Raw genomic sequence first — 27,437 nt, forward strand, 5'->3', positions numbered from 1 at the left:
TCTTGGTTTTATCAGTTTGACGGAATGCAGAGATTAAGGGGAACTCCCTCATAATTATTGCATATAAAATGAAAAACGTATCATAGAAAGTTAACATTTTTAAACTCCTAGGTTATTACGACCACTATATTTTCTTAGCTCTTTGCAGTTAAGCAAATTAAACTTGCACCTAACTAATCGAACTATACACAGATAGCAAATATGATAATGATATGTTATTTCCTTAATTCGTAGGAACTGAAATCACGGTCGCTTTAATGATCTTAGATAGCGGCTAAGTACGTAATCAAGTCGATAAAACAACGAAAGATAATTTGTGATAGGTATTTTATACCTCATATGGCTTTCAACCCTCCACTTAATATACTGGCCGGTCTTACTTAATGCATTGACTGATAATAATTAAAATCTATTGTTTAGTTTACAAAGTGTTCGAGTGATTTTACTGTGATGTTTCATTGTAATTTTATACACAATTCTTGTGGCAGTTATCCAAATTAAGTTAAAAAAGGGATTTCCAAAAAGGTGAGTTTGACTCCAATTAATTATTACTTATTTATAAAACCCTAATTGATATGGAAATAAATTTGCGCTTTTGTTGTAAAACCTACAGAGACCAAGACTACGCTTAAATATACCTACTTTACAACCAGTTCTCAGTTCTTAACTTTACCTATATTTTGTCCTTGTTAAGGACTAAACAGGATCATATTCTGCAAATAAAAAAATCTATGTGTTTCTTGGTAAAGTAATGATAATAGACCACTGCAGTGTTTACCCGCTAATTGTATTCATACTCGTACAAAAGGCGGCAAAGTTACTGCGTAGAATAAACACTCCTCGCGGCCCCGATGCCTGGCCCCGCTCAAACGGTATCACCGGGCTAGGGGTCGTGGGGTTGGGTAAACGATCGGTAGCGAAGAGCTGGCCCACACCACCACCAACAACACTGTCGTCCTCCAAATGACGACCACTGACCTCCCCACGCGATGGGGAGCGACCCGCCACAGCCGTCGCAGCCGAAAGGCGGGCACGGCCGCTCATACCTCTCTAAATGAGAGGTATCGAAAGATATACAGCAGCAGAATAAACACATACATACACACATACTAGTTTGTTTTGTAATGAAGATGGCCGCTGTTTCAGGCGATGGCGATGTCCTCCGGCCTAAAAGGACGGAGAGACAGCGACGAAGATTCTGACGTGTACACACCGCTTTTTGACGACTCCGAGGAATTTGAGTATGTATTTTTTTATTCTTTGTTTTAATCGAAAGCTTCTCTCTCTTCTAATTTCCGCCATAGTTAAGTTAAATAACGCCAGAACAATTATATCTAACTACCGAACCTGCTTACAAAATTTGACCAGAATCTACCGCGAACCATTTTCGACGTTGCCTGTCACACTTACGTATGAATTTACAAGTGCGACAGAGAGGCAACACGTCGAACGTGGTTCTCGGTAGGCCCTCTGATGAGAAATGTAATCTGCAGAGAACATCCGGACATACGAAAGCATATTTGCTCAAGCTGAAACGGACACCTTCGCTAACGCTCGGTCAACTAGGAATTACATAGGATATCTTCTGCTTGTATCAAAGTACCTATGTTTTGTGTACGATTTTTGTACTGGTATTTTCGATGCAGATTAGGATCTAAAAACAGTAGTATCTTACGTAGGTACAATACCTACATACAAGATGATTAGAATCAAAATACTTATTGGATGATTTCAACGTCCGTTGATGATAAACGATAAGACAACGTAAGGCTATATTTGTTTGATACAGACATATTAACGAAAAAGCAATGGATCTAAATTGTAACGTCAAACAGTACATAGTACTAATATTTTTATTCGTGCATATTTTCTGAATCTATTATTATTTGCTTTTAAACCCGACAATATACCAAAGTTGGATCAACGATGGAGAATTGTTAAAAGCAAGCAGCTAGCACTATCTCTCGGCGCTTTGCCAACCGTTGGCTTCCGTTGGGCAGCCAAACACTATATATTAGGGCTCCAGGTACCTTCATTAACATAGTCACCTACAGATCGATACGTACAGCTTGCGTTATCACGGCTCCGACTACCTTCACAGTACATTGCTTGCGTCAATACTTACAAAATTAGAAATTGAAATTTAATTTATTTTATAAATTTAAGTAAATATGTCCATTTCACTTTCATGGAACCCTAAACTTTCAAGTACCTAAATCGTTAGAGAAACTAAGTTTAATTCGTTATCGTTTTTTTTGTTAAAATTGTGTTCCTATTTCGAATTCGGTTAAAGATGTAGCCTAATCCACACGCGTCATAAAAACCAATCGATTGACACCAAAATACCAACCCACATTCACACTTACACACACCTATAAACCTAGCTTTATTGTAACAATGCACATTCACAAAGAAATTCGTTGTTTATCATTATTCATTAGGTAATCCGTAATTCTCGGATTATCTTAATCCTTTTGGAGAATATTTACCAAACAATAGGTCATTGTTTGGTATGATAATAATTAGTCATATACCGAAAAACATAATTATTCATTACTAAAAATAGGTAAGAGCTAGAACCTAGGGCGAGAGCTAGGACTTAAGACGTGAAATGCGAATGTATGAGAAATGAAAGGGGGGAATTCAAGACGCTGGCGGTGGTAACGGCACCAGTTTTCAGACTGGCACCATCGAGTTTCTTGAAGCCGAGGAACACCACTAAAAGGATCAGAAATCAAACTGTTGTCTTATATTTTATGTATACGACACGGTTCTAGAGTTCCTGTCCTAATCCACATAGAAATCGCTATGTCCCTGCAAATATATGCGAATATATAAACGCGAAGGTAACTGTATGTCTTATAATATACCTCTTCACGCTTAAACCGCTGAACTGATTTATACCAAATTTGAAACGACATAGTAATAGAATAGTTTTTATCAAACATCAGTCTATAATTCAAAATCGGTGAAGGAAAACATCGTGAGGAAACCGGACTAATCCCAATAAAGCCTAGTTTCCCCTTTGGGTTGGAAGGTCAGATGGCAGTCGCTTTCCGTCTCGCGTCAAGCGGATCACAGGCTCCCATGAGCCGTGGCAAAAATGCCGCGATAACGCAAAGAAGAAGAGTCTATAATTCAAAATATTTGATCCAACAGCCCGCAAACCGCACAAGAAACAAAAGGATGGGACCTGTTCCTCGAAATCCCGGTAAAGAAGGAGAGTGGCTCCATGGCCACAACAGAATGGATAGACTTCAGCGTCAAGGTCCTGAAAGTGTTGGCGTACATCGTCGTGTTTACAGTGGTCCTCGGGGCGGCGGTTATTGCGAAGGGCACGCTACTGCTCATAACGTCGCAGTTGAAAAAAGATCGCCGGATAACGCATTGTAACAAAGCGTTGGGTAAGCTTGCATCAGTATATATTTAATTTTAATTTGAACTAAAATCGTTAACAAATATACTGGAACTTCAGTGATATTCAAAACAAGAAAGAGAGGAGGAGGAAAACAATGAAAAGAAAAGTGTTTAAATTTAATTGTATTTATGTACTTAAATTATTGAGGCTCGATCACTTGTATTGGGCCAAGGTAATCTAAGGGACCCAGTTACGCTTTAAGTATGGAAGCGGTATTGCTATCTCGTCGGTATATCTGCGTCTCTTTTGATTGGCCTACGTTGGTTCAATATTAGTACGAACCTAATGGTCTGTCTGTAGGTCATCATCATCATCATCATCATCTCAGCCTATATACGTCCCACTGCTGGGCACAGGCCTCCTCTCGAGCGCGAGAGGGCTTGGGCTATAGTCCCCACGCTAGCCCAATGCGGATTGGGGACTTCACATACACCTTTGAATTTCTTCGCAGATGCATGCAGGTTTCCTCACGATGTTTTCCTTCACCGAAAAGCGACTGGTAAATATCAAATGATATTTCGTACATAAGTTCCGAAAAACTCATTGGTACGAGCCGGGGTTTGAACCCGCGACCTCCGGATTGCAAGTCGCACACTCTTACCGCTAGGCCACCAGCGCTCTTAGCAGCGCTCGCAGCAGTCTGTAGGTATCATAACAAAAGCGACTTTGTACTTTACCAGCCCCCTGCTGAGCGAACACTCCGACGCTCGCTGTTCACTTTGGCGGAGCCGGTGCCCGCCACCAGACATATATGTACCAGTGTCGGAACAATTACCACCCGGCCACAAGGAACCATGGCCCATCTGGAAGGCGCTGAACAGGCTCAGGTCCCAGGTCGGCCGTTGTAAACAAAACATGGCCGTTTGGGGACTGCTTCGCGGCCATTCGACTCATTGCACCTGCAACACAGCACCGCAAACTATGGCGCACCTGCTGGCGTGCCCCGCGTGCCCGTACTCCTGCTCGAAATCTGACCTGAGGGATGCGACGGTCAGGGCTGTCAGCACCGCTGCTTTCTGGGCATCCACTGTTTAAATTTAAGAGGAACCTCGACACGAGAGAAGAAGAAGAAAAGCGACTTTAATGCCAAGGCGTTAAGAGTTTGTGTACTCCCACCTAACTAATCATAGCTTTTTTTTTCAGCTTTGGATCAACAGTTCATAACAGTTTTGCCCTTAGAAGAACGAATATCATGGCTGTGGGCTATTTTTATCGTGTTTGCCGCCCCCGAAGTTGGAACCCTCCTAAGATCAATTAGGATTTGCTTCTTCAAAACTGCCTCTAAACCGACTAAAATGCTGTTTTTTGTGGTAAGTTAACAAATTCTATTTAATAAGTTAGGTATACATATAGTTAGGCCGCTTGGCCTGATGATTTAGATTGTTATGGCTCCTCTACACGATGGGCCAACGCCGGCCACTCCAAGGGACGCATTTATGCGTTAGAGGGAGAAAGTGATATCGCTATCTCATTCTACCGCATGGCTGCGTCCCTTGGAGTGGCCGGCGTTGGCCCATCGTTTAGAGGAGCCATTAAATTAGGTGATTGGCGGTTGGCCTGAATGAATGGTTCTAAAAAAAGCGCGAATAATACATTTATATTTATATTTAAGTGATCGGACTATACGATTCAGCACGGCGGGATATTGAGTAGACATATTTATTTTATCAGTTAGTAAATGTTTTTGTTTATTTGATGTAATAAAATCAGAGATATATTTAATAACTATCCATATTAGCATAATGTATGAGGTCGTGTTGCACCAGGAAATCCGATCACTGAAAATTAATATAGACAGTGATTTTCTGTTTACCTGCAGATTACCTTCATGTTATCTTGTATATCTATGCGAACATTTAAACGGTTTAGTATGATAGATATTAATTGATATTTTTGTTATCACCAGGCCTTTTTCGTGGAAACGCTTCACACCATAGGCGTAGCTCTCTTTCTTCTTCTAATTCTACCAGAGTTAGATGTAGTGAAGGGCGCCATGCTTATGAACGCCCTATGCTTCGTGCCAGGACTTCTAAACGCCATTACCAGAGATCGTTCCGACCCTCGGTACCCTATGAAGATAGCTCTGGACGTGTTGGCTGTGTCGGCACAAGTGACGTCCTTCGTCGTGTGGCCTCTCTTAGACGGGACGAAGGTTTTGTGGTTGATACCAGTAGCCGCTGTTTTCATATCTCTTGGATGGTGGGAAAATTATATTCATGCCGACCCGAAAACTTCTAGTAAGTTTAAAATTAATACACAACGATATTTTGTTGGATTACATATTACAAATTCTTCGATAGACAATATGTCGTGTCGTATATATCGTGGGTTGTACGTTGTTTCATATACTACATTTTCGTAGAATTGCGCTTCATAGAAAATGTTTCTCATATTATCATTTCATAGAATGATCAACTTCCAGTGCACTTACATTGTAGAAGCTGTACTTGTAGATTTTTTATAGTTCAGAAAAATAATGTTTCGAAATTCATGTCATAAAATTTCAGGTCATATATTATTATTCCTTATAATATTAAGTTTATATAAAACTTGTTTCCAAGCCTGCATATTCATAGAATTTTGTTTCACATTTTATTAAACTTAATATTTACATTTCATAGAAGGCTCAGTAACTCAATACTTACTTTGTCAAAAAATAAATCATAGATCTTTGTAACCTAACCTAACCTAACCTACTTTTCTGGCAACAGTTTGCTTCTGCGGGGATCGCAGTTCTAACCTAACCTAACCTACTTTTCTGGCAACAGTTTGCTTCTGCGGGGATCGCAGTTCTAACCTAACCTAACCTACTTTTCTGGCAACAGTTTGTTTCTGCGGGGATCGCAGTTCTAACCTAACCTAATTTTCTGGCAACAGTTTGCTTCTGCGGGGATCGCATTTCTAACCTAACCTAACCTACTTTTCTGGCAACAGTTTGTTTCTGCGGGGGTCGCAGTTCTAACCTAACCTACTTTTCTGGCAACAGTTTGTTTCTGCGGGGGTCGCAGTTCTAACCTAACCTAACCTACTTTTCTGGCAACAGTTTGTTTCCGCAGGGGTCGCAGTTCTAACCTAACCTAACCTACTTTTCTAGCAACCGTTTGTTTCTGCGGGGGTCGCAGTTCTAACTTAACCTAACCTACTTTTCTAGCAACCGTTTGGTTCTGCGGGGGTCGCAGTTCTAACCTAACCTAACCTACTTTTCTAGCAACCGTTTGTTTCTGCGGGGGTCGCAGTTCTAACCTAACCTAACCTACTTTTCTGGCAACAGTTTGTTTCCGCAGGGGTCGCAGTTCTAACCTAACCTAACCTACTTTTCTGGAAACAGTTTGTTTCTGCGGGGGTCGCAGTTCTAACCTAACCTAACCTACTTTTCTGGCAACAGTTTGATTCTGCGGGGGTCGCAGTTCTAACCCAACCTAACCTACTTTTCTGGCAACAGTTTGATTCTGCGGGGGTCGCAGTTCTAACCTAACCTAACCTACTTTTCTGGCAACAGTTTGATTCTGCGGGGGTCGCAGTTCTAACCTAACCTACTTTTCTGGCAACAGTTTGTTTCAGCGGGGTTCGCAGTTCTAATATTACAATTCTTTGCATTGAGTTTCTTCTCAATAAATCTAAATGAAGTGCATAAGTTCTGAAATAATAATATTTTGAAAGAAAATACTCGAACTAAATATTATATCAAACAGTTCCTATGAAACAACCATCTATGAAATCTGTGTCTACGAAACAAGAATACACGAAACATAACTCTACTGTTTGATAAGTTTCTAAATTTAAAAAGTTTGATAGTAATATACATTCAACAGAATTTCTGTGAAATATGTTTCAACCAAGTAAATAGTCTATGAAACAATAATATTGGAACTAAAAGTATATGAACCAAATAATATATGAAAGAATTTCTGAGAAACGACATTCTATGAAATTTCTGTCTGTGAAATAGGGTGACACCCGTGAGCGGTTGTACGTTGTTTCATATACTACATTTTCGTAGAATTGCGCTTCATAGAAAATGTTTCTCATATTATCATTTCATAGAATGATCAACTTCCAGTGCACTTACATTGTAGAAGCTGTACTTGTAGATTTTTTATAGTTCAGAAAAATAATGTTTCGAAATTCATGTCATAAAATTTCAGGTCATATATTATTATTCCTTATAATATTAAGTTTATATAAAACTTGTTTCCAAGCCTGCATATTCATAGAATTTTGTTTCACATTTTATTAAACTTAATATTTACATTTCATAGAAGGCTCAGTAACTCAATACTTACTTTGTCAAAAAATAAATCATAGATCTTTGTAACCTAACCTAACCTAACCTACTTTTCTGGCAACAGTTTGCTTCTGCGGGGATCGCAGTTCTAACCTAACCTAACCTACTTTTCTGGCAACAGTTTGCTTCTGCGGGGATCGCAGTTCTAACCTAACCTAACCTACTTTTCTGGCAACAGTTTGTTTCTGCGGGGATCGCAGTTCTAACCTAACCTAATTTTCTGGCAACAGTTTGCTTCTGCGGGGATCGCATTTCTAACCTAACCTAACCTACTTTTCTGGCAACAGTTTGTTTCTGCGGGGGTCGCAGTTCTAACCTAACCTACTTTTCTGGCAACAGTTTGTTTCTGCGGGGGTCGCAGTTCTAACCTAACCTAACCTACTTTTCTGGCAACAGTTTGTTTCCGCAGGGGTCGCAGTTCTAACCTAACCTAACCTACTTTTCTAGCAACCGTTTGTTTCTGCGGGGGTCGCAGTTCTAACTTAACCTAACCTACTTTTCTAGCAACCGTTTGGTTCTGCGGGGGTCGCAGTTCTAACCTAACCTAACCTACTTTTCTAGCAACCGTTTGTTTCTGCGGGGGTCGCAGTTCTAACCTAACCTAACCTACTTTTCTGGCAACAGTTTGTTTCCGCAGGGGTCGCAGTTCTAACCTAACCTAACCTACTTTTCTGGAAACAGTTTGTTTCTGCGGGGGTCGCAGTTCTAACCTAACCTAACCTACTTTTCTGGCAACAGTTTGATTCTGCGGGGGTCGCAGTTCTAACCCAACCTAACCTACTTTTCTGGCAACAGTTTGATTCTGCGGGGGTCGCAGTTCTAACCTAACCTAACCTACTTTTCTGGCAACAGTTTGATTCTGCGGGGGTCGCAGTTCTAACCTAACCTACTTTTCTGGCAACAGTTTGTTTCAGCGGGGTTCGCAGTTCTAATATTACAATTCTTTGCATTGAGTTTCTTCTCAATAAATCTAAATGAAGTGCATAAGTTCTGAAATAATAATATTTTGAAAGAAAATACTCGAACTAAATATTATATCAAACAGTTCCTATGAAACAACCATCTATGAAATCTGTGTCTACGAAACAAGAATACACGAAACATAACTCTACTGTTTGATAAGTTTCTAAATTTAAAAAGTTTGATAGTAATATACATTCAACAGAATTTCTGTGAAATATGTTTCAACCAAGTAAATAGTCTATGAAACAATAATATTGGAACTAAAAGTATATGAACCAAATAATATATGAAAGAATTTCTGAGAAACGACATTCTATGAAATTTCTGTCTGTGAAATAGGGTGACACCGTCGTGAGCTAACTGGAGTATTTTTGCGCAATTATTGTTATGTCTGTGCGGAAAGAGAAGAGTCTGTATTGGGCCCCATACATTCCACGACTCTTCTCTTTCCGCACAGACTATAGTCTAGTTATTGCAATCAAAGTTAGTTGTAGACAGTCTTCAAGTAAGTACCTACCTATCAGTGGCGGCGCGTCAAACATATCCATAGGCAAGCCGGGGCTAATTTGGCTTACATATTTCCTTTATAGCTCTGCTCAAACGTCCAAAAACAGGCAAGCCGGTGGGAATTGGCTTTTATGGACGCGCCGCCACTGCTACCTATTATAAAATGTGAATGTATGCAAAAATGCGTGTCGAAGTTCTCGGAATTAAACAAAGATACAATTCCTTTACTGTGAATCTTTACAAGGAAAATGTATCTAGCTCCTATTAATCAGATGGATTATGTTTTACAGCGCCATTGGTTCTTTATCTAAATAGATTGCGCGAGGGCATCAAGAAATCGCGTTATCACATGCACCGGGTTCTTTCCTTGGTGAAGATCGCCGTGTTTATGTTCTGTATCATGATATACTTGCACGTTAATGGCGACGATCCTGTGGCGTTCTTTACGTCCGTAGGCGATGCTTTTGGAGAAAGATTTTATACTGCGTACGAGGTAAGTTAATAAATACCTGGTATTTCCAAAATTAGGAGGTATCCGTTTATAAATATGTATAACTTTTCATTTGCCGAGTCTTGAGTCGTTGTTGTTCCTGGAGTTATTTCCTATGTTTTTTCTTTGACTCATAGCATAGTACCATAAAATAGATACTGACTGTACAAGCGTAGTGTAGTGTATACGTACAGCATTTATTTAGGAATATCAATGAAAATTTTCAGGTCCAAGTGGTAATAAGAGACGCCGTACTAGGCATACTGGACTACGAAGTAACCGACGGAAGTATAGACCTGCCAGTACATTGGCCAGCCGCGTTATGGGTCGCTTTCATACAAGTAGCAAGTGCATACGTCTGCTTCGGCGGCGCTAAGTTCGCTTGCAAGATTCTCATACAAAACTTCAGTTTCACATTCGCTCTGAGTCTGGTCGGCCCGCTGACTATTAATCTGTTGATTGTGTTTTGCGGGCTTAGGAATGCCAATCCTTGTGCGTTCCATAACACAATACCGGACTATCTGTTCTTCGAAATACCTCCAGGTTAGTAGGCTTCTATGCACTAATAAATTAACTTTTACAGCGGTCTTGCAAATCTTTTATTCAGCGTCACGGAATTCGCACACCTTCGGGCGCAAGCGATTCTTTTAAAGGCCGGCAATCTTCACAATTAATAAAACACTTAAACAAAAGAGACATCAGATTAAAGGATATTCAATTAGCTTTTTAAATGATGTCAAATTGAATAAGGAAAAACTATTTCACTAAGAGCTAGAATCGCTCACAATCCACCACCTCGCTCGCTCGCACCATGTGAAGGTGTGCTATTTCCATGACGCTGAGTGCCTACTTAAATATAATTTGTATTCACCATGTATGTAGTAACCTTCAGGACTCATAGCCACCTCATAATTTTTTTTCCTTTACAGTATATTTCCTAAGAGAATACGTTGGCCGCGAAATGGCCTGGGTGTGGCTGCTATGGCTCATGTCTCAGGCATGGATCACACAGCACGCGTGGCTACCGCGCTGCGAGAGGCTCGCGGCTACCGACAAACTGTTCGCCAAGCCTTGGTACTGTGGACCGCTTATAGACCAATGTCTACTGCTGAATAGGACGAATGATTCCGACGTTGATGTTGACTACGACGTACGTATGAAAGAGTTCTTTTTTTAGACATAATGTCGTAAAATGTCTTGGCTGTGGCTATTTGAGCACAGGGCGGACACGCCATACAACAAAAATTATTTGCGTTTATATGTGTGCGCGCCACGTCTGTACACGCGTCATTGTGTATGTGTGTGTAAGTCGCTTTACTGAGCGGACGCCAGAAGTCCGCCAGTTTCATGTCGCGGCCAGTCGCGGGGCGAGGTAATGCGAGGCAGGGCGGGGCGGTGCGTGGCCGTTCTATATGATAATACTATTACTTATTCTATGACTTGAGAGATATTGTATTGTAGCTCGGGTGATGTAGCGCAACAATACATGTCTTACTCTTTTCCTAAATATGAGAGGTTATGACGCTACGATGTTTCAGGAACTAAAAGACGAAGATGAATCAATGGCAAGCTCCGATCGAGTCGCGTACGATGCCCATCCATCGGATAATATAACCAGGTACAACCTATCTCTAGCCTCTATAATCATACATACAGTTGGAGAATGTATAAATTTAATAAGGTTAAATTGGGAATCTAAATAGCTCTCGGAAATCCTTGAATAACTTCATTAGAATATTTCTATTTTGGAAATGGAAAGTATGAGCTTGAGTTCATAATAAAATAAAATTTTCCGTTGGGAATTTTTCGCAACTTTGTTATTTTTTATCATATTGCATGACTGTTTATGTTTATAAACATGATTGCATTGTTTTATGTATTTTACAGAATATACATTTGTGCGACCATGTGGCACGAAACTAAAGATGAAATGATTGAATTCTTGAAGTCCATCTGCCGCTTAGATGCGCACCAGTGTGGAAAACGTATAGAAAGGAAATATTTCAATATTATGTCACCAGATTATTATGAGCTTGAGGGTACGTATTTTTAATCGCAATATTAACTCCTAAGGTCTGTGCACACCGAATGCGTGTGCGTCTACTGACGTGCATCTGTACGCGTGCGTAAAACTTATATTTATTACACGGATCCTAATGGGAGACGGCACACTGCTTGCGTGACGTGTGCGTGCACGGCTCCAAAATTTTAGCGCACGTGCACGTTTCCGGACACGCAACCGGTATGCTCTGGCCTTTAGACGAGCGACTGCAAAGTTAAAAAAGAATTCGCAGTGTTAGAAGATTTACAACTTTAGCTTCACTAGATAATAGCGCTGGCATGGGGGTATTATTTTGACTCATAAATTTAAAGTAGATATTGGCGCTAGAGGTAATCTATTGGGCACGGTGACAGTTGTCATCTCAATACATATTTTGCCGATGTTCCGTTTTACGGTTATAATATTATGGATATGACAGCCGTCATCGTACCCAAGACAACTAAAAAATATCACACAATAAAGTCTATAACTTTGGCATTTTCATTACAGCGCATATTTTCATGGACGACGCCTTTGAAGTATCAGATCACAGCAACGAAGAGTCCCAAGTGAACCGTTTCGTAAAATGCTTAATAGATACCATGGATGAGGCAGCCTCAGAGGTCCATGCAGCCAATATAAGACTGAGAGCACCCAAGAAGTACCCCACCCCTTACGGGGGCAGATTTGTATGGATACTACCCGGGAAAAACAAGTTGATATGCCATTTGAAGGATAAAGCCAAGATAAGACACAGAAAGCGATGGTCTCAAGTGATGTACATGTACTATTTCCTTGGCCACCGCTTGATGGACCTGCAAATTTCAGTGGAGCGTAAAGAAAAAATCGCTGAAAACACCTACCTTTTGGCTCTTGACGGTGATATTGATTTCCAACCTTCTGCAGTGACATTGCTCGTAGATTTGATGAAGAAGGATAAGAATTTGGGAGCGGCTTGCGGACGCATTCATCCGGTTGGATCAGGTTTGTTAATACTGCAGTGCTATTAAATATTTACATCAAACGGCTGGAGTAGGGACTTAACGATATTGAAATATGGAATGTAATTAGTGTACAGAAGGTTCAAATTCCGCTGACGTGTAAGATGCGTCTCGTCTCAAAATGTTTGATGTGTGGAGCGCCTAAGACGCCTATTTGCGAAAGCGAGACACTATTTTGTCATGTGTCAGAAGTTTATGCCTATGACAAGCACATATGACGAGTTCCGTAGTTGTTAATAGTTTTTGACGCTGATCTAATCCGGCAAACGCATCGGTGGGGGCTTAGGTTTGGCAAGGGGTTACTTGGGGCTAACACAAAAATTTTATATTATACTTCTACCCTTTTTTTCTGTAGGGTAATTGCTGTGAAATAATTCACACGGAAACTAGACTTATTTGCAACCTAGGACAGACTCCAAGCAAAAACTTGGCTCGATAGAAAAAAACACGAAAACATGTCTAATTTTAATTTATTTTCAATAGTATATAAATACCCTGTATACCACAGCATTATAATTTTACAGAGATGTGACCTATTTGAAATACTTGTATTTAAAATGCAAATACAAAATGCAAAATACCTATTTTGTATTTAAATACCTTTTGAAGAAAACTATTTTGTATTTTATTTGAAATAGTTTTTGGGACCTATTTTCTATTTTCAAAATACAAAATACTTTATAGTAGGTAGGTAATGTAGGTAGGAGTTACAATCTCTTCTGATGTCACAATCCTGGCAACTCTCTCATTCTTTTAACATGGAACCGTTGAATCTGTTTAGTAACGACGCACATGACCACAAGCGTAGCGAGTGGTTAAAAAAGTGGAATCTTAAGTGTTGCGAGGGTTTCAACGCACGAGAGGAGAACAAACTTTTCTGCCCTGGTGAAACACAAACGAGACGTTTTCATCACACTAACGAGAGGCATTATACTAGCTGTTAAACATTACAAATTAATGCTTTAAAAGTTGGCCGTTAAAAACCTTCATCCATACCTACATCCTACCGGTTAATATGAGCAAACAACTAGAAATTTGCACTTTAGATACAGGATTGATTTCAAAGAATAAAGGGTCTTTTCAACTCGGAAATTCCGAATAATACTTTTAAAATTCAGACTAGGTATTCACTACTCAGAGTAGGTACCTTTTATCGCAAAGTATTTGTATTTTTAAAAAGTATTTTGAAAATACCTATTTCGTATTTTGTATTTAAATACAAATTCAAAAACTATTTTGTATTTTGCATTTGAAATAGTATTATCAAGGAAGTATTTGTATTTTGTATTTAAATACTTTTTATAAAGTATTTTTCACATCTCTGTAATTTTAGTATAAAATAGCAAGTTATATAGCCGCATTATTAACAAGTATTTTTGTATTATTCATATAGGTTTCATGGCGTGGTACCAGATGTTCGAGTACGCCATCGGCCATTGGCTGCAGAAAGCGACGGAACACATGATCGGATGCGTACTCTGTAGCCCCGGCTGCTTCTCACTCTTCAGAGGGAAGGCTCTCATGGACGACAACGTTATGAAGAAATACACGCTCACGTCGCACGAGGCGAGGCATTATGTGCAATATGATCAAGGTTCGCTATTTTTTATTTCGTTTTCTGGGGTTCTTTAAGGCCTGTGGCACCGGGTGCTTTTTATTCTACTGTTATAGTGTGTAGCTTTCAAATAGAGCTCGACGGCTAATCCTATTGTCTATTGTTAAGTAAAACCGCACGTGCTACTTACCTGCAAAAAAGGGTCTTCATTATTCTATTTGGCACCTGTACGGTTACCATCAGTTTGTCACTGACATAAACGCCGTCGAGAACGTAATTTACTTTCTATACATCTCGCTCGCACTCGCATATTAGTGCAAACGGGATGTATAGAAAGTAAATTACGTTCTCGACGGCGTTTATGTCAGTGACAAACTGATGGTAACCGTACTGAGCGCGCGCTAGTCCAACGCTCAAAAAACCAGTGTAGGTGTGCTCTCCGATAACGTGTCTTTGTTACGCATGTCGATGGCACATTTTAGACTGGTTCTGTAGCGTTCGACTCGCCGACACTCAGTAACCGAAGTTTGTATTTTTTATGCAGGTGGTTGTGGCACGTGGCATGAGCGGTTTTACTTAACAATAGAAAATAGGATTAGCCGTCTAGCTTTATTTGAAAGCTACACACTATACTGATAAATTTGGTTTACCGGAGTATCGGTTACTTTGGATTATCTACGAATCATTGTTTCTGACTATCACGCAGAAAAATACATGCTTGATTCTCGGCACCCATGCTAAACGGCACGCATTAATTAGGGTGGTATTCCATCAGTCCAATATGTTGGTACAATGTCATTGCGTCTCACTCTCTCATTAAGCAAAATGTGAGACAAAACACACATTGGACAGGTAGAATACCACACTTAAACACTTCGTTTTCCAAATTCCAGGCGAAGACCGTTGGCTTTGTACACTACTCCTGCAACGCGGGTACCGCGTCGAGTACTCGGCCGCGTCCGATGCGTACACGCACTGTCCCGAGTCGTTCGGCGAGTTTTACAACCAGCGCCGGCGCTGGGTGCCCTCGACTATGGCTAACATACTCGATCTGCTGGGCGACGCCAAGCAAACCGTCAAGTCTAACGATAACATTTCGACACTCTATATAAGTTACCAGGTAAATTTATTCTGATCGTCTCATTCACAAAACGCAAGTAAAATTTATGCCATAGGCCTCATTTGAACGTCTGTGTTACGTGTGTCCAGTTTTTTATGTGACTCCCGACAGCTACACTCACGAACACAGACAATAGCCACCAAAATTGGTGTGGGACGGGTGTACCTGTTGCAAAGCGACGAAATCGCGGAGTGAGCCACGCCTGGTATAGTGTGCCTCATTTATTTGTGTTTTCAGATGTTGTTGATGGTGGGTACGGTCCTGGGCCCCGGGACCATCTTCCTCATGATGATCGGCGCCATGAACGCCATCACAGGGATCAGCAATATCAACGCGCTCATATTGAACTTGATACCCGTCGTGTTGTTCATCGCCGTCTGCATGACTTGCAAGTCTGAAACACAGGTAATGTTAAGGCAAAAACTTTTATCGATTTTCTAAAATATAATCAGAAATATTACACAGAGACAAGTGGCGGGAAAGAGGGGAGGCCTTTGCCTAGCAGTGGAACACACTAAGGCACCCTTGCACCATTCAACTAACCCGGGGTTAACAGGTTAAACCTGGAGTTACCATGGTTACCAGTACAATTTGACACTGAGTTGACGGTTAAACCGCTTAACCCCGGGTTAGTGGGATGGTGCAAGTGGGCCTAATAGGCTAAAGAAAAAAAAAATCAAACCTATTTTAGCATCCTCAAACTTTTGAATTACATGTAAGTAGTGAGTAGCTTCACAAAAGCGTCCGTTGTTTTCATCGGAAAATTGTATGTGTTAGGCGACGGTGTCTTGTCAAGCTTTTTATTAACTTGCAATGTGCCTAACTATGTATGTATGTTCGTAAGGGTCAAATCTTGCAAGTTAAATTTGACCCACTTCCCGATTTCCAAAGCTGAAAATTTGCATACATATAAGTCGGGTGACAATGCAATATTATCGCACCATAGAGCTGATCTGATGATGGAGACAGGAGTTAGCCATGAGAACTTTACTCTGTGATAAAACAACTAGAGTTAGACCGTAAAAAGTCTGCAGCGATTTTGATAGCCCACTCAGTGCAAGTGTCATTTTAAACGTCAAACTTCTATGACATTATGACGTATAAATAACACTTACACTGCGTGGGCTATCAAATCCGCTGCAGACGTTTATTGGTGCGACTATAGTTGTGTTTATGTTTGTTAGAATTGTCTCGATAAGTACTAGTTGCCTGTTGAAAGAAAAATACAGTTACAGTTAAAAAATATAGTAATCTTGTATCAAAAATGAAATGTTTGACAGAAAACTTATTTGCTCACAGCTAATGCTCGCATCGACCATAACCTGTTTATACGCCATGTTAATGATGATGGTGATAGTCGGCATAGCTCTCCAAATAGTCGAGGACGGCTGGCTGGCCCCTTCCAGCATCTTCACCATAATAACCTTCGGCATATTCTTCATAACTGCCGCGCTGCATCCGCAGGAGATCATATGCTTATTGTACCTGATTGTGTATTACATCACGATTCCTAGCATGTACATGTTGTTGATTATATACTCGCTGTGCAATTTGAACAACGTCTCGTGGGGTACGCGTGAGGTGGCGCAGAAGAAAACTTTAAAGGTGAGTACGTTTATGAAGTTTAATGGTTCTCTAATTCATTATAAGATGATTTAAGTATCTTGAATCAAAGTCAATTATTAAACAAATACCTATTTAATTTCACCAAATAATAAATAAAAACTGTGTCTCTAGTTTATATCTTTTCAATCATCCAAATATTTCTCATCAGGTAGGCTGCAGGCTGAACGCAGGTGACCGGCGGGGCGGTGAGGGGCAATTCAAGGCCGTTCACACATTTGTTCGAGCTCTATGTATGAATGACCTTGATTTGTCGCTTGCCGCCCCGCCGGTCGCGTGCGTCCAGTCCGCGGCCTTATGGTGTCCTCTCTTGAACACCGCTATTGGCATAAAATCATAAAAAAATGTCATTATTGATAACTAATCAAGTGCAGCCACAGTTCTAAAACGTAGATGTAGTAAATTTTAGAGTATTAAAAGCGCGTCAGAGATTTTTAACCGCTTTGTTTTGGAATAATGAGTTGATTTGGTATTTAATATTTACATCAATTACATATATGGCTTTATCTAAGTAAAATACTCAATTCGCCTTTAAAAGGAAATCGAGCAAGAGAAAAAAGATGCAGAAGAAGCTCAAAAGAAAATGGACACTCAAAGTGTAAAGAAATTGTTTGGCAACTCTGAGGACGACAGCGGCTCTATGGAGTTGAGCGTTGCGGGGCTTTTCAAGTGCATGTGCTGCACTAACCCTAAGGACCATAAGGAAGACTTGCATTTGCTCAAAATCTCTCATGAGCTTGAGAAGCTTGGGAAGAAATTGGACACGCTGTAAGTACTTTATATTCGCTTTAGTAAAATATGTTTATAGAATCCTCCATTTTACAACTGGCTTTATTCTAGCATATACCTATTATATTACCTATATTCCGTATAACGTTTATTTGCTACGCCCTTGCCACTGACATCATTTAGATTATCATTTTGATGTCTCGACTTTGAATTTAGCCTCCAACATTAGGGTTTGCTTAGGTTAGTATTCCACCTATCGAATTTTTTTGATACAAATATATTTTCACAACGTCTCACATTTTGCTTAATGAGGAAGTGAGATGCAATCACTTTGGACAAAGAAATTGGACAGGTGGAATACCACCCTAACCAAACTTTAATGTTGGAGGCAAATTTAAACTTGTGACATCAAAATTATATCTAAATGATTTCAATCAAACGTGTTTTTCAATCAAAAGATACATCAAGATTGTTTACCTTATTTCTAATGCTAAAAAAAACGAACTATAGCGAAATGCACGCGCGACGCGCGACTGACATCATTTTGATGTCGCAATGTAAGTTTGAACTAACCTCTTGATCTGTTCTGATGTTCGTTTATGTAGCGGCGCCGTCAGCGAAGCCCCTGAACCTCCGAGGCGCCGGTCCACCCTACATTTGCGGGAGACACATGGTTTATTGGAAGAATATGTGGAAGAGGACGACCTGTCTGCTGACACACCCAGGGTAACTTGATTCTCTAAGCGCCACTTGCACCATACCACTAACCCGGGGTTCACCGGTTAAACCTGGAGTTACCATGGTTACCAGTACAATTTGACACTGGGTTAACGGTAACCCCGGGTTAGTTGGATGGTGCAAGTACCGCTGAATATTATTTTGTGTCATAGCATAGACTACTAAACACAAAGAATACAATACATATCGTGCCATGAAAATAGCAGTCTCAGCTGATACAACGTGATATCATAAATTTTCAGCTTACTATTAATTTTGATTATTTATTTATTCATTTGTTTATCATCAAAAGCCGATGCAATTTATGTTATTCGTTATTTACTATAAGAGCTCAATTATAATTGATCCCCCACTTCAAGGCAATCTCATAAATTTTTAAACAATTATCATAGCTGCTGCATTGAAAAAACACCCTATCACCTGTACTAATGTATTTACACCTATGATAACGAAATAAAATTATTGATTGATTGATTGACAAAAATAACTTAGAATACTTAAATTATAACAAGTACAATTCGCAGTTTTGTCGCCTAAAGTAGATGGCGCTGTGCGACGTCGTTCGTTGTGTGACGTAATCGCTTAACAAATTAGTTACTCTATTATACTGCAATATGTTTGTGGTCTTTGTACTTATTCCTTTGTCTACTTTTTGCCAATACTCATATCTGGCCAAGCCATGCGAATTGATTATTCATATCATAACATTAATCTTAGTTTATAAAATGCATATATGTGACGTTCCACGGAAAAAGGTACCTTATGGCGGCTGGCGCTTACATCGCATAGCGCCGCGTTAATAATAGCGTAAGCACCAACCGCCATATAGGTCAAGAAATGAATGCTCAAAAAACGTTGTAGAGGGAAATGCTAGGAACACAATTTTTGACTCCGTAACTTTGTTTGGACTAGTTAGGAGGTGAACATATCAAAAGTCCCCGGCTGTAGCCCCGCTGCTGGGGGGTAGAGGGGGGTAAGAAGGTTGAATTTTTCGGTTTTTCATTGATATCTTGGAAACTTTGCGTCTTAGCGACATGACTACTAAGACAAACCGAAAGCTGATAAAATTAGTTACAAGTTTTATCCTGTCAAGTTTTTCGATATCATGAATAGTTTTTGAGATACCCGCTCTTGAAAGTTTATTTAGGGATTTTAATTTTATCTTGATATCTACGTCAGTGAAGCTGTTAGGCCATGTTTGGTATCATTTTCGTATAAATCGGGGGTGCCGAATTCATTTATGGTATCACATTGACACCATTCCGAAGTAAAACCAAAATTTAAAAATAAATATTTTTTTAAATCCCTCTTCACGCTTAAACCGCTGAACCAATTTCGTTGAAATTTGGTATAGAAATAGTTTAAATCTCGACACACGACATAGGATAGTTTTTATAACCAAAAGCATCTTTTGAGGGTGTGAAAAGTGGGGTGGAAGTTTGTATGGGGAGTCAATAACCGCTGAACCGGTTTAGATGAAATTTAGGACGGAATACATCTGTGATTTAGATGAAAGTGATACCAAACATGACTTCAAACCTTACCTTGAGCAGTATTAACCTCAGGAATTCAGTTTCGTCGACGAAGTTGAATTCCCCCCATACTCCATTTCACAACTTTAAAGGATGATTATTGAGATATAAAGTATCTTATGTCCTGTCTTGGGACTCGAAATATCTGTATACCAAATTTCAATTAAATCGGTTGAGCGGTTTAAGTGTGATGAGGAATTAAAAAAAAAAGGTATTTGTTTAAAGTTTATATGTTTTTTCTTAGGATTGGTGTCAATGTGATACCAAAATTGAATTCAGCACCCCCGATTTATACGAAAATGATACCAAACACGGTATAGCAGCATCACTAATGTAGATATCAAGATAAAATTGAAAGCCCTAAATAAACTTTCAAGAGCGGATATCTCAAAAACTATTCAAGATATCGAAAAACTTGACTGAATAAAACTTGTAACAAATTTTATCAGCTTTTGGTTTGTCTTAGTAGTCATGTCGCTAAGATGCAAAATTTCCAAGATATAAGTGAAAAACCGAAAAATGAGACCTTCTTTCCCCCCTCTACCCCCCAGCACCGGGGCTACGGCCGGGGACTTTTGATATGTTCACCTCCTAACTAGTCCAAACAAAGTTACGTAGTCAAAAATTGTGTTCCTAGCATTTCCCTCTATAACTTCTTATTGCTTGGCCTAATAAGGTACCTTTACCCGTGGGACGTCACATATATGTTAGTCTGTACGTAAGGTTTTTGTAATATGGCCTTGTTGCCTGATTTAAAATGATAAATAAATAAATATTTATTTTCCCGTTTTGACAGGAAGAGAGAGATGACCTGATCAACCCCTACTGGGTGGAGGATCCTGACGTAAGAAAGGGAGAAGTCGACTTCCTCAGTACAGCCGAGAACCAGTTCTGGAAGGACCTCATCGACACCTACTTGAGGCCTCTTGACGAAAATAAGGAAGAACAAGTTAGTATCTTATGTTGCCGCAAAATGAACTTTATAGTCTAAAGTTGATACCTTTGACCGCAAAATACATCAACGCGCGCGGCTTAGCCCAATATGAACCTTAAGAAATAAATAAAAATCACAGCCGGCAAGCGAGATTCGAACTCGGGACATTTTGGAACACCGGACTGAGGTTTACTCGACTGCTTTTTCTGCAAAAATAGTAAAAAAATAATAATGGTGCATTGTAGACCTATTTTTGTGATATTTTTCTATCAAGCGAAAGTTGTTTAATTCGGGTTCGAATCTATTACTCAAGTTACTGGAGAAAGGCCTCAAGATTGATATTAATATTTCTCGGCATCCATATTATGATCTCAAAAATCACTACGATTTTTCAAAAACTTTGGCTGAATCCACTGCATCTCAAGCACTGAATCGAATTCATGCTGAAGAAATTGTGTACATAAATAGATTTTCTAAAAAGCCTAACATTGCAGGATCGAATAGTGAATAGAATCAGGCGTTACTTTGCGGAAATCCATATTAATTAAAACCAAAATATTACTTTGCTAATCCGCGAAAAGATAACGTGCTAGTCAATCAGTGTTACCCGTTATACTTACTTGCGTATTTTTTACATGCAATTAATGTTCCCACCGTTCGTGCGGGAGGCCTCCGCAAAAATAAATACGCAAATAAATATAACAAACCACCACCAAAAGAACAATACTCGACACGTGTTTCGCCTCTACGAAAGGCATCTTAATTATTTATGATTGCAGGATCGTATTGCAAAGGATTTAAAAGACCTCCGCGACAAAATGGTGTTCGCGTTCGTGATGTTAAACGCGCTGTTCGTCATGGTGATCTTCCTGCTGCAGCTCAATCAGGACCAGCTGCACTTCCAGTGGCCTTTCGGACAGAAAGTCGACATTTCGTATGACGAGGAATCCAATATAGTAAGTAACTATACTATGTATCTTAAGGTATTTAAAAGACCTCAGCGACAAAATGGTGTTCGCGTTCGTGATGCTGAACGCGCTGTTCGCCGTGGTCATCTTCCTGCTGCAGCTCAACCAGGACCAATAGCACTTCCAGTGGCCTTTCGGACAGAAAGTCGACATTTCGTATGACGAGGAATCCAATATAGTAAGTAACTATACTATGTATCTTTAGGTATTTAAAAGACCTCAGCGACAAAATGGTGTTCGCGTTCGTGATGTTAAACGCGCTGTTCGTCGTGGTCATCTTCCTGCTGCAGCTCAACCAGGACCAGCTGCACTTCCAGTGGCCTTTCGGACAGAAGGTGGACATTTCGTATGACGAGGAATCCAATATAGTAAGCATAGACTAGGAATCCTCTAGACCGAGTTTAGAGCAATTATTTCATGCAACCGATGATGCCAAAAATGCGGGGGTGCGCGGGATGAGGTGAGCGAAGTTCCGTGCCGTCATTGGTCCGTTCAAAGACACGGACGTCACACAAAGACACTTTCGACTCGATCATGGAGTAAAATTACCGTAAGTGTGGCAGAGGGGGTAGCGCGACTATGCTAAGTCTGGAGGATGTTTTGTCTGTGATAGTAAGTCATCATACTGTCCTGGCCGGTTTCGGCCACGGCGACTGGGTTTGTACTCGCTATTGAGAGCGACGAATATACTAAGTAACTATACTCGGTATCGGTGTTGGCCGAAACATTAATCCTTTCTTATCTTTACAGGCGGGATACACGTTTTCAGTACTGAGACTCAAATAAGAAAAACGGGATATCTATGAACCTGAGTCGTTCGACTCAATTCAATCGAGAAGTTTTATTGTATTGTCCACAGAAGTGACCTTTTTCTTAAATGTGTTTGACCCTATTTTGAGAATAAATGTATTTTTTAGGTTCAAATCGAACGAGAGTATTTGATGTTGGAGCCGATCGGTTCCTTATTCCTCGTGTTCTTCGGCTCTGTGATGTTGATCCAGTTCACCGCCATGCTTTTCCACCGAATGGGAACTTTGACGCATCTCTTGTCTACGATCAAGTTGAACTGGTATTGCACAAAGTCGGTAAGTTATCCTTTTATTATTTTACATACGCTTATTTGATGCAAATAAACATTCATTCATTCATACATTGACATTGTAGACATTGTAGGTGTTGTAGGTTGCGGTGTGTGTATAGTTGGAATATTTTAAGCTGACCGTTTAGGACTATGAGAGCTTATATAAAAAAAATTTAAACCCTTGCAACTCCAGTGTGGCTACATAAACGCTATCGAGAACGTAACTTACTTTCTATGCATCTCGCTCGTACCACATGCCAATATTAGTGCGAGCGAGATGTAAAGAAAGTATATTACGTAGACGTTAGCGTATATGTCAGTACACTGTCAGTGACTCAAGGTACTAAAATTTACAACCGCGATGGCTTTGTTACGTAGGTTTTTGTACCGTGGCCGATTCACCCAGACCGCCAAAACCGCCACGCTTTTTTACATAATATAATGTAACCAACAACTTACCATACATTTCAATTACAGCCCAACGACACAACCCAGCACGCCGTATTAGAGACCCAAGCATTTGCAATTATCAAGGACTTGCTCAACAACAAGAAGATAACGGACGACCCGGTGGCAGACGACGGTATAGACGCCGCACACGTCACCAGAAGACAGACCATCAAGAATCTGGAGCGGCGGCGGACGGTGAAGCCGAATGAAGTTAACCTGGAGGCCAATTTTGAGAAGAGGCTCTCTTCTGTCATACAGAATCCGAGTAAGATTTGTCCGTTTTAAAATTCATCATCATCATCATCATCTCAGCCATAAGACGTCCACTGCTGAACATAGGCCTCCCCCTTGATGGGGGGTGAATGCCATAATCGCCACGCTTGGCAGGCGGGTGCAATCGCAGTCGAGTACACCGACTTTGAGGGACGCTGCTGCCCGACCACCGGTGGTCTTGGACGTAGTTTAAGGACATACCCGGGTTTTAAAATTATGATTTTATAATTCGATTGTAACGGTTTTGGGAGAAAGAGTGTGAATGGGACACGTCAATCTGACATTTGTCATACAAAAAATTTAAATCGCGTTTAAATGACGACTGGTCGTAGCACTTTGGTATGCCATAACAATCATAACACTGATAATATAGCTGATTCTACATCAGATGATCGTACGAAATACTATACTTTACTATTACTACCCACGAAAGGCCCACCATACTTATCCTTTTTTTTTAATCGGAACCTTCTTGTACAGTAAATTGGAATCAATTCCATTTGTGTGAGAAAGCAAAAGACATATTACTTTATGAAAGGTTCCAATAAGATTGAAACGGAGTGTACTTAGTTTGTGCCTTAGGGTTGATTTAGACGGCGCGCGAACTCGCATGCGATTTTAGTTACAATGCGGACTGTTGGTTACGTCCAATTCAACCGACCGATCAAAACCCACAATGTAATGAAACTCGCATGCGAGTTCTCGCATCGTCTTGAGCCCCTACGAGGCTAAGGGTCGGTTGCACCAAACTGTTCGTATAGTTAAAGAGTTCGCTCAATTTTTATGTATGGAAAGTTTCATAGAAAAGCGCCGGCTGACGTTGATCAGTCTATCAAATGTGGTTGGTGCAACTGGCCCTAAAAATCGATAAAAACCGACTGTCTATTGTTAATTAGAATCGGAGATCCTCGCCCGGCTGCCGTCGCTGGGCGGCACCGAGGCGGCGCGGCGGCTCACGCTGCGCGCGCTGCAGGCGCGGCGCGACTCCGTGCTGCAGGAGCGCCGCAAGTCGCAGGCGCAGCTCGCCAACCAGACCATCCCGGTTAGTACCACTCTACATATAATACAAGTATGTCTGTTCATCGGTATCAGAGGTCCTGGTAGAGGTACCATCTTTTGATAACACGGAGCCGGAGTGACGACTCTGCAGGAAATCACAGATGCTTGCAAGCAGACTATCTAGTTGGTTTTTACATAATATCTGGGAGACCGAACTTTGCTCCGAAAACATATAAAAACCCAAAAATGCGCGTTTTCCAGGAGAGAGACCTAGCTAGATCGATTTTTCGTCCCGAAAACCCCCATATAGCAAATTTCATCGAAATCATTAAAACCGTTTCCGAGATCCCCGAAATATATAAATAAATATACAAAAATTGCTAGTTTAAAGGTATTCCGCGCTGTACTGTAGAATTGTACTGTACTGTAGGTTGCATGGTCTCTTCGACCGCCAAGCGAGCATCGCTTAGCGAGTATCGCTGAGCGATTTTATCGTTGATAGCTGTTATCGCTGCGAATAAAGAGTGTAAACAGAGTCCTCGCCGGCAGTGTGAACAGCCAGCGACCGACACGGAATCTCTATCTTTTGTTTGTTTCTTCAGCGAGAAAATAGTCGATAGCTTTTCGCTTAATCGCGCTTGGTGGGACTAGTGCCTAAGCAGCGGGGAGACACTCCTGACTTCGGTCGAACTCGGTTCCGTTCGGCTCAGCATTGCTCCGAGCAATTATTAGGGTTGGCACCACTTGCCTTCCTTTCACGACCACAGATAAGATAATCACTTGAATTGTGACAACCCTAAATAGCCGAAAGGGATAGTGCTATATATTAGAAAGGGATAGCACGATGCGACCCTGAATCGCTGTCAAACTTCGGGTTTGTACGAAGTGTCCTTTCTGTACGGTAGTACTATTATTTCTTCTGTGGCCTAAGTTCGATCGTTATTTGCAGCTCCGCCAAGACCTGGGCCGGCCGTCGACGTCAGGCGCGTACGTGAACCAGAGCTACGAGCCGGCCTTCGACAGCGACCTCGACTCGCCGCTCCCGCCGCGACGCAGCACCGTCAGGTTCCGAGACCCTAACCCTATGTAACACTGTACCTACTTATTACTTACACAATAGATATGGACTGAATACCGTATGTTTGATTGTTTTAATTATCTAGGTACCTTCGCACGCAATTCCGAGGATCCTATTGAATTTCTACGCACATTCTTTGTTCCCGCATATATACCGGGTGTGGCCTGTAACACGAGCATATAATTAAAACATAGATTGTACTCCTCAAACGGTGACACTTTTGTTCAACAACTTTTAAAAATTATATTTATATTACAACACAAGCCTTCTTGAGCTTACTGTGGGACTTAGTCAATCTGTGTAAGAATGTCCCATAATATTTATTTATTATGTTTCATATAAAATAACTATTACCTTCAATGGACGCCATCGCCACGCCATATCATTGTGATTGACGTTGCTTGTCACGCCTTAAACATAACAAAATTCGCAATACATTGCGTCTTAGAATAAACTTTAAAGTGTATTAAATATCAAACCGCAAGTAATTTTTAAAAGTCGCTGAACAAATGTTGGTCAGTATGAGAAGTACAGCCTACAGTTTAATTTTTTGCTCATATTACAGGCCACACCCGGTATGTACACACAGTTACAAAAGCGCATACCCACTTTATGAATGGAATTGCAGCTGGGTGTACGTACACGGGTGCAGCGATTGCCGTGGCCCTTTCTCAGTCCTCGAAACCTCGGAACTTGCGTGCATTTACCAGAAGTTGTTCCGCGAATTTGACGGTTGAAGTAGATGGTTCTTAACGGCCCCGTACATTATGCATATATTAATGTTAACTATCAAATTAGGGGGCAATATTTTATCTTAAACTTGATATCTATCTACAATCAATAGTTTGCCTTATAGTACTAAATATGTTTGTAGTTATTCATATTTTGATTAGTCTTCTTTTATTTGATGTTGTGTGTGCATTAGGGTGGAGCGAAATCCAAAATTCTTGAATATCGCAATGGAACTCTAAAAGGATGTCTATTTTTTTATTATTTAAGGGAAAAATAATTAAAAAAACATTGTGGTATATACTTTTAGCCCTCTACTATTCGATTATATGTATATAGCAATATATGTATATTTTTAATAAATTTAATTTATGCTTTTTTTTAAATAAGTTTTATTCATTAAATAACATCTTTTTCTTACACTATTACTCGAATCCTATACTTATTTTTGTTTATAACGTATATTTTTATGACACGGCAAAACCGCGTAAATAGGGGTTTTATGGAAAATGCCCTTTAACCCGGATATTGTGCACAAATTGGAGTTCACAACCCATAACAGAATCGTGAAAACTATTTTGAACATGATAAAATAATAAAGAGAATACTAATATAAGTATAAGGGTGATTCATGAGACGTGAGCAGGACTAATCCTGCACACTCAGTAACTGATAATTGACCGATCACCGTCGTATTTAGGTGAAACAACCACACTTTTTCCTATTTTTTTACTTTTTGGTGAGGGCAAATTTAATTTTCTACAATCATGGTTACCCTACAAGACCCAATTAATAACCATAAAACCTCTTTAACCGTAAAGACAACATTTGATTACGAAGAAATAAACTGTCAAACATGAGTGAGATACGAGTTTTCAAAAGTAACCAGACTGTGATGACAGTTATGACATTCAATTTGACAC

At 40.2% G+C, this 27,437-nt stretch overlaps 1 protein-coding gene across 1 annotated transcript; it reads left to right on the forward strand.

Annotated features, from left to right (window-relative positions):
• The first annotated feature begins 113 nt into the window (after positions 1 to 113).
• LOC134663814 (chitin synthase chs-2-like) lies at positions 114 to 25,825 on the forward strand. The gene is made up of 23 exons (XM_063520324.1): positions 114 to 525; positions 1,147 to 1,241; positions 3,160 to 3,404; positions 4,562 to 4,728; positions 5,325 to 5,655; positions 9,464 to 9,666; positions 9,891 to 10,206; positions 10,593 to 10,813; positions 11,202 to 11,281; positions 11,551 to 11,702; positions 12,215 to 12,688; positions 14,099 to 14,299; positions 15,154 to 15,380; positions 15,618 to 15,785; positions 16,680 to 16,985; positions 17,542 to 17,771; positions 18,338 to 18,458; positions 20,799 to 20,951; positions 21,716 to 21,892; positions 22,822 to 22,989; positions 23,463 to 23,700; positions 24,605 to 24,750; positions 25,657 to 25,825. The coding sequence occupies exons 2-23, from the start codon at positions 1,150 to 1,152 to the stop codon at positions 25,795 to 25,797; spliced, it is 4,557 nt and encodes a 1,518-aa protein (XP_063376394.1). The 5' UTR covers positions 114 to 525; positions 1,147 to 1,149; the 3' UTR covers positions 25,798 to 25,825.
• Positions 25,826 to 27,437: the final 1,612 nt, after the last annotated feature.

This window comes from Cydia fagiglandana, chromosome 4 (genome assembly GCF_963556715.1).
Source record: "Cydia fagiglandana chromosome 4, ilCydFagi1.1, whole genome shotgun sequence".
NCBI lineage: Eukaryota > Metazoa > Arthropoda > Insecta > Lepidoptera > Tortricidae > Cydia > Cydia fagiglandana.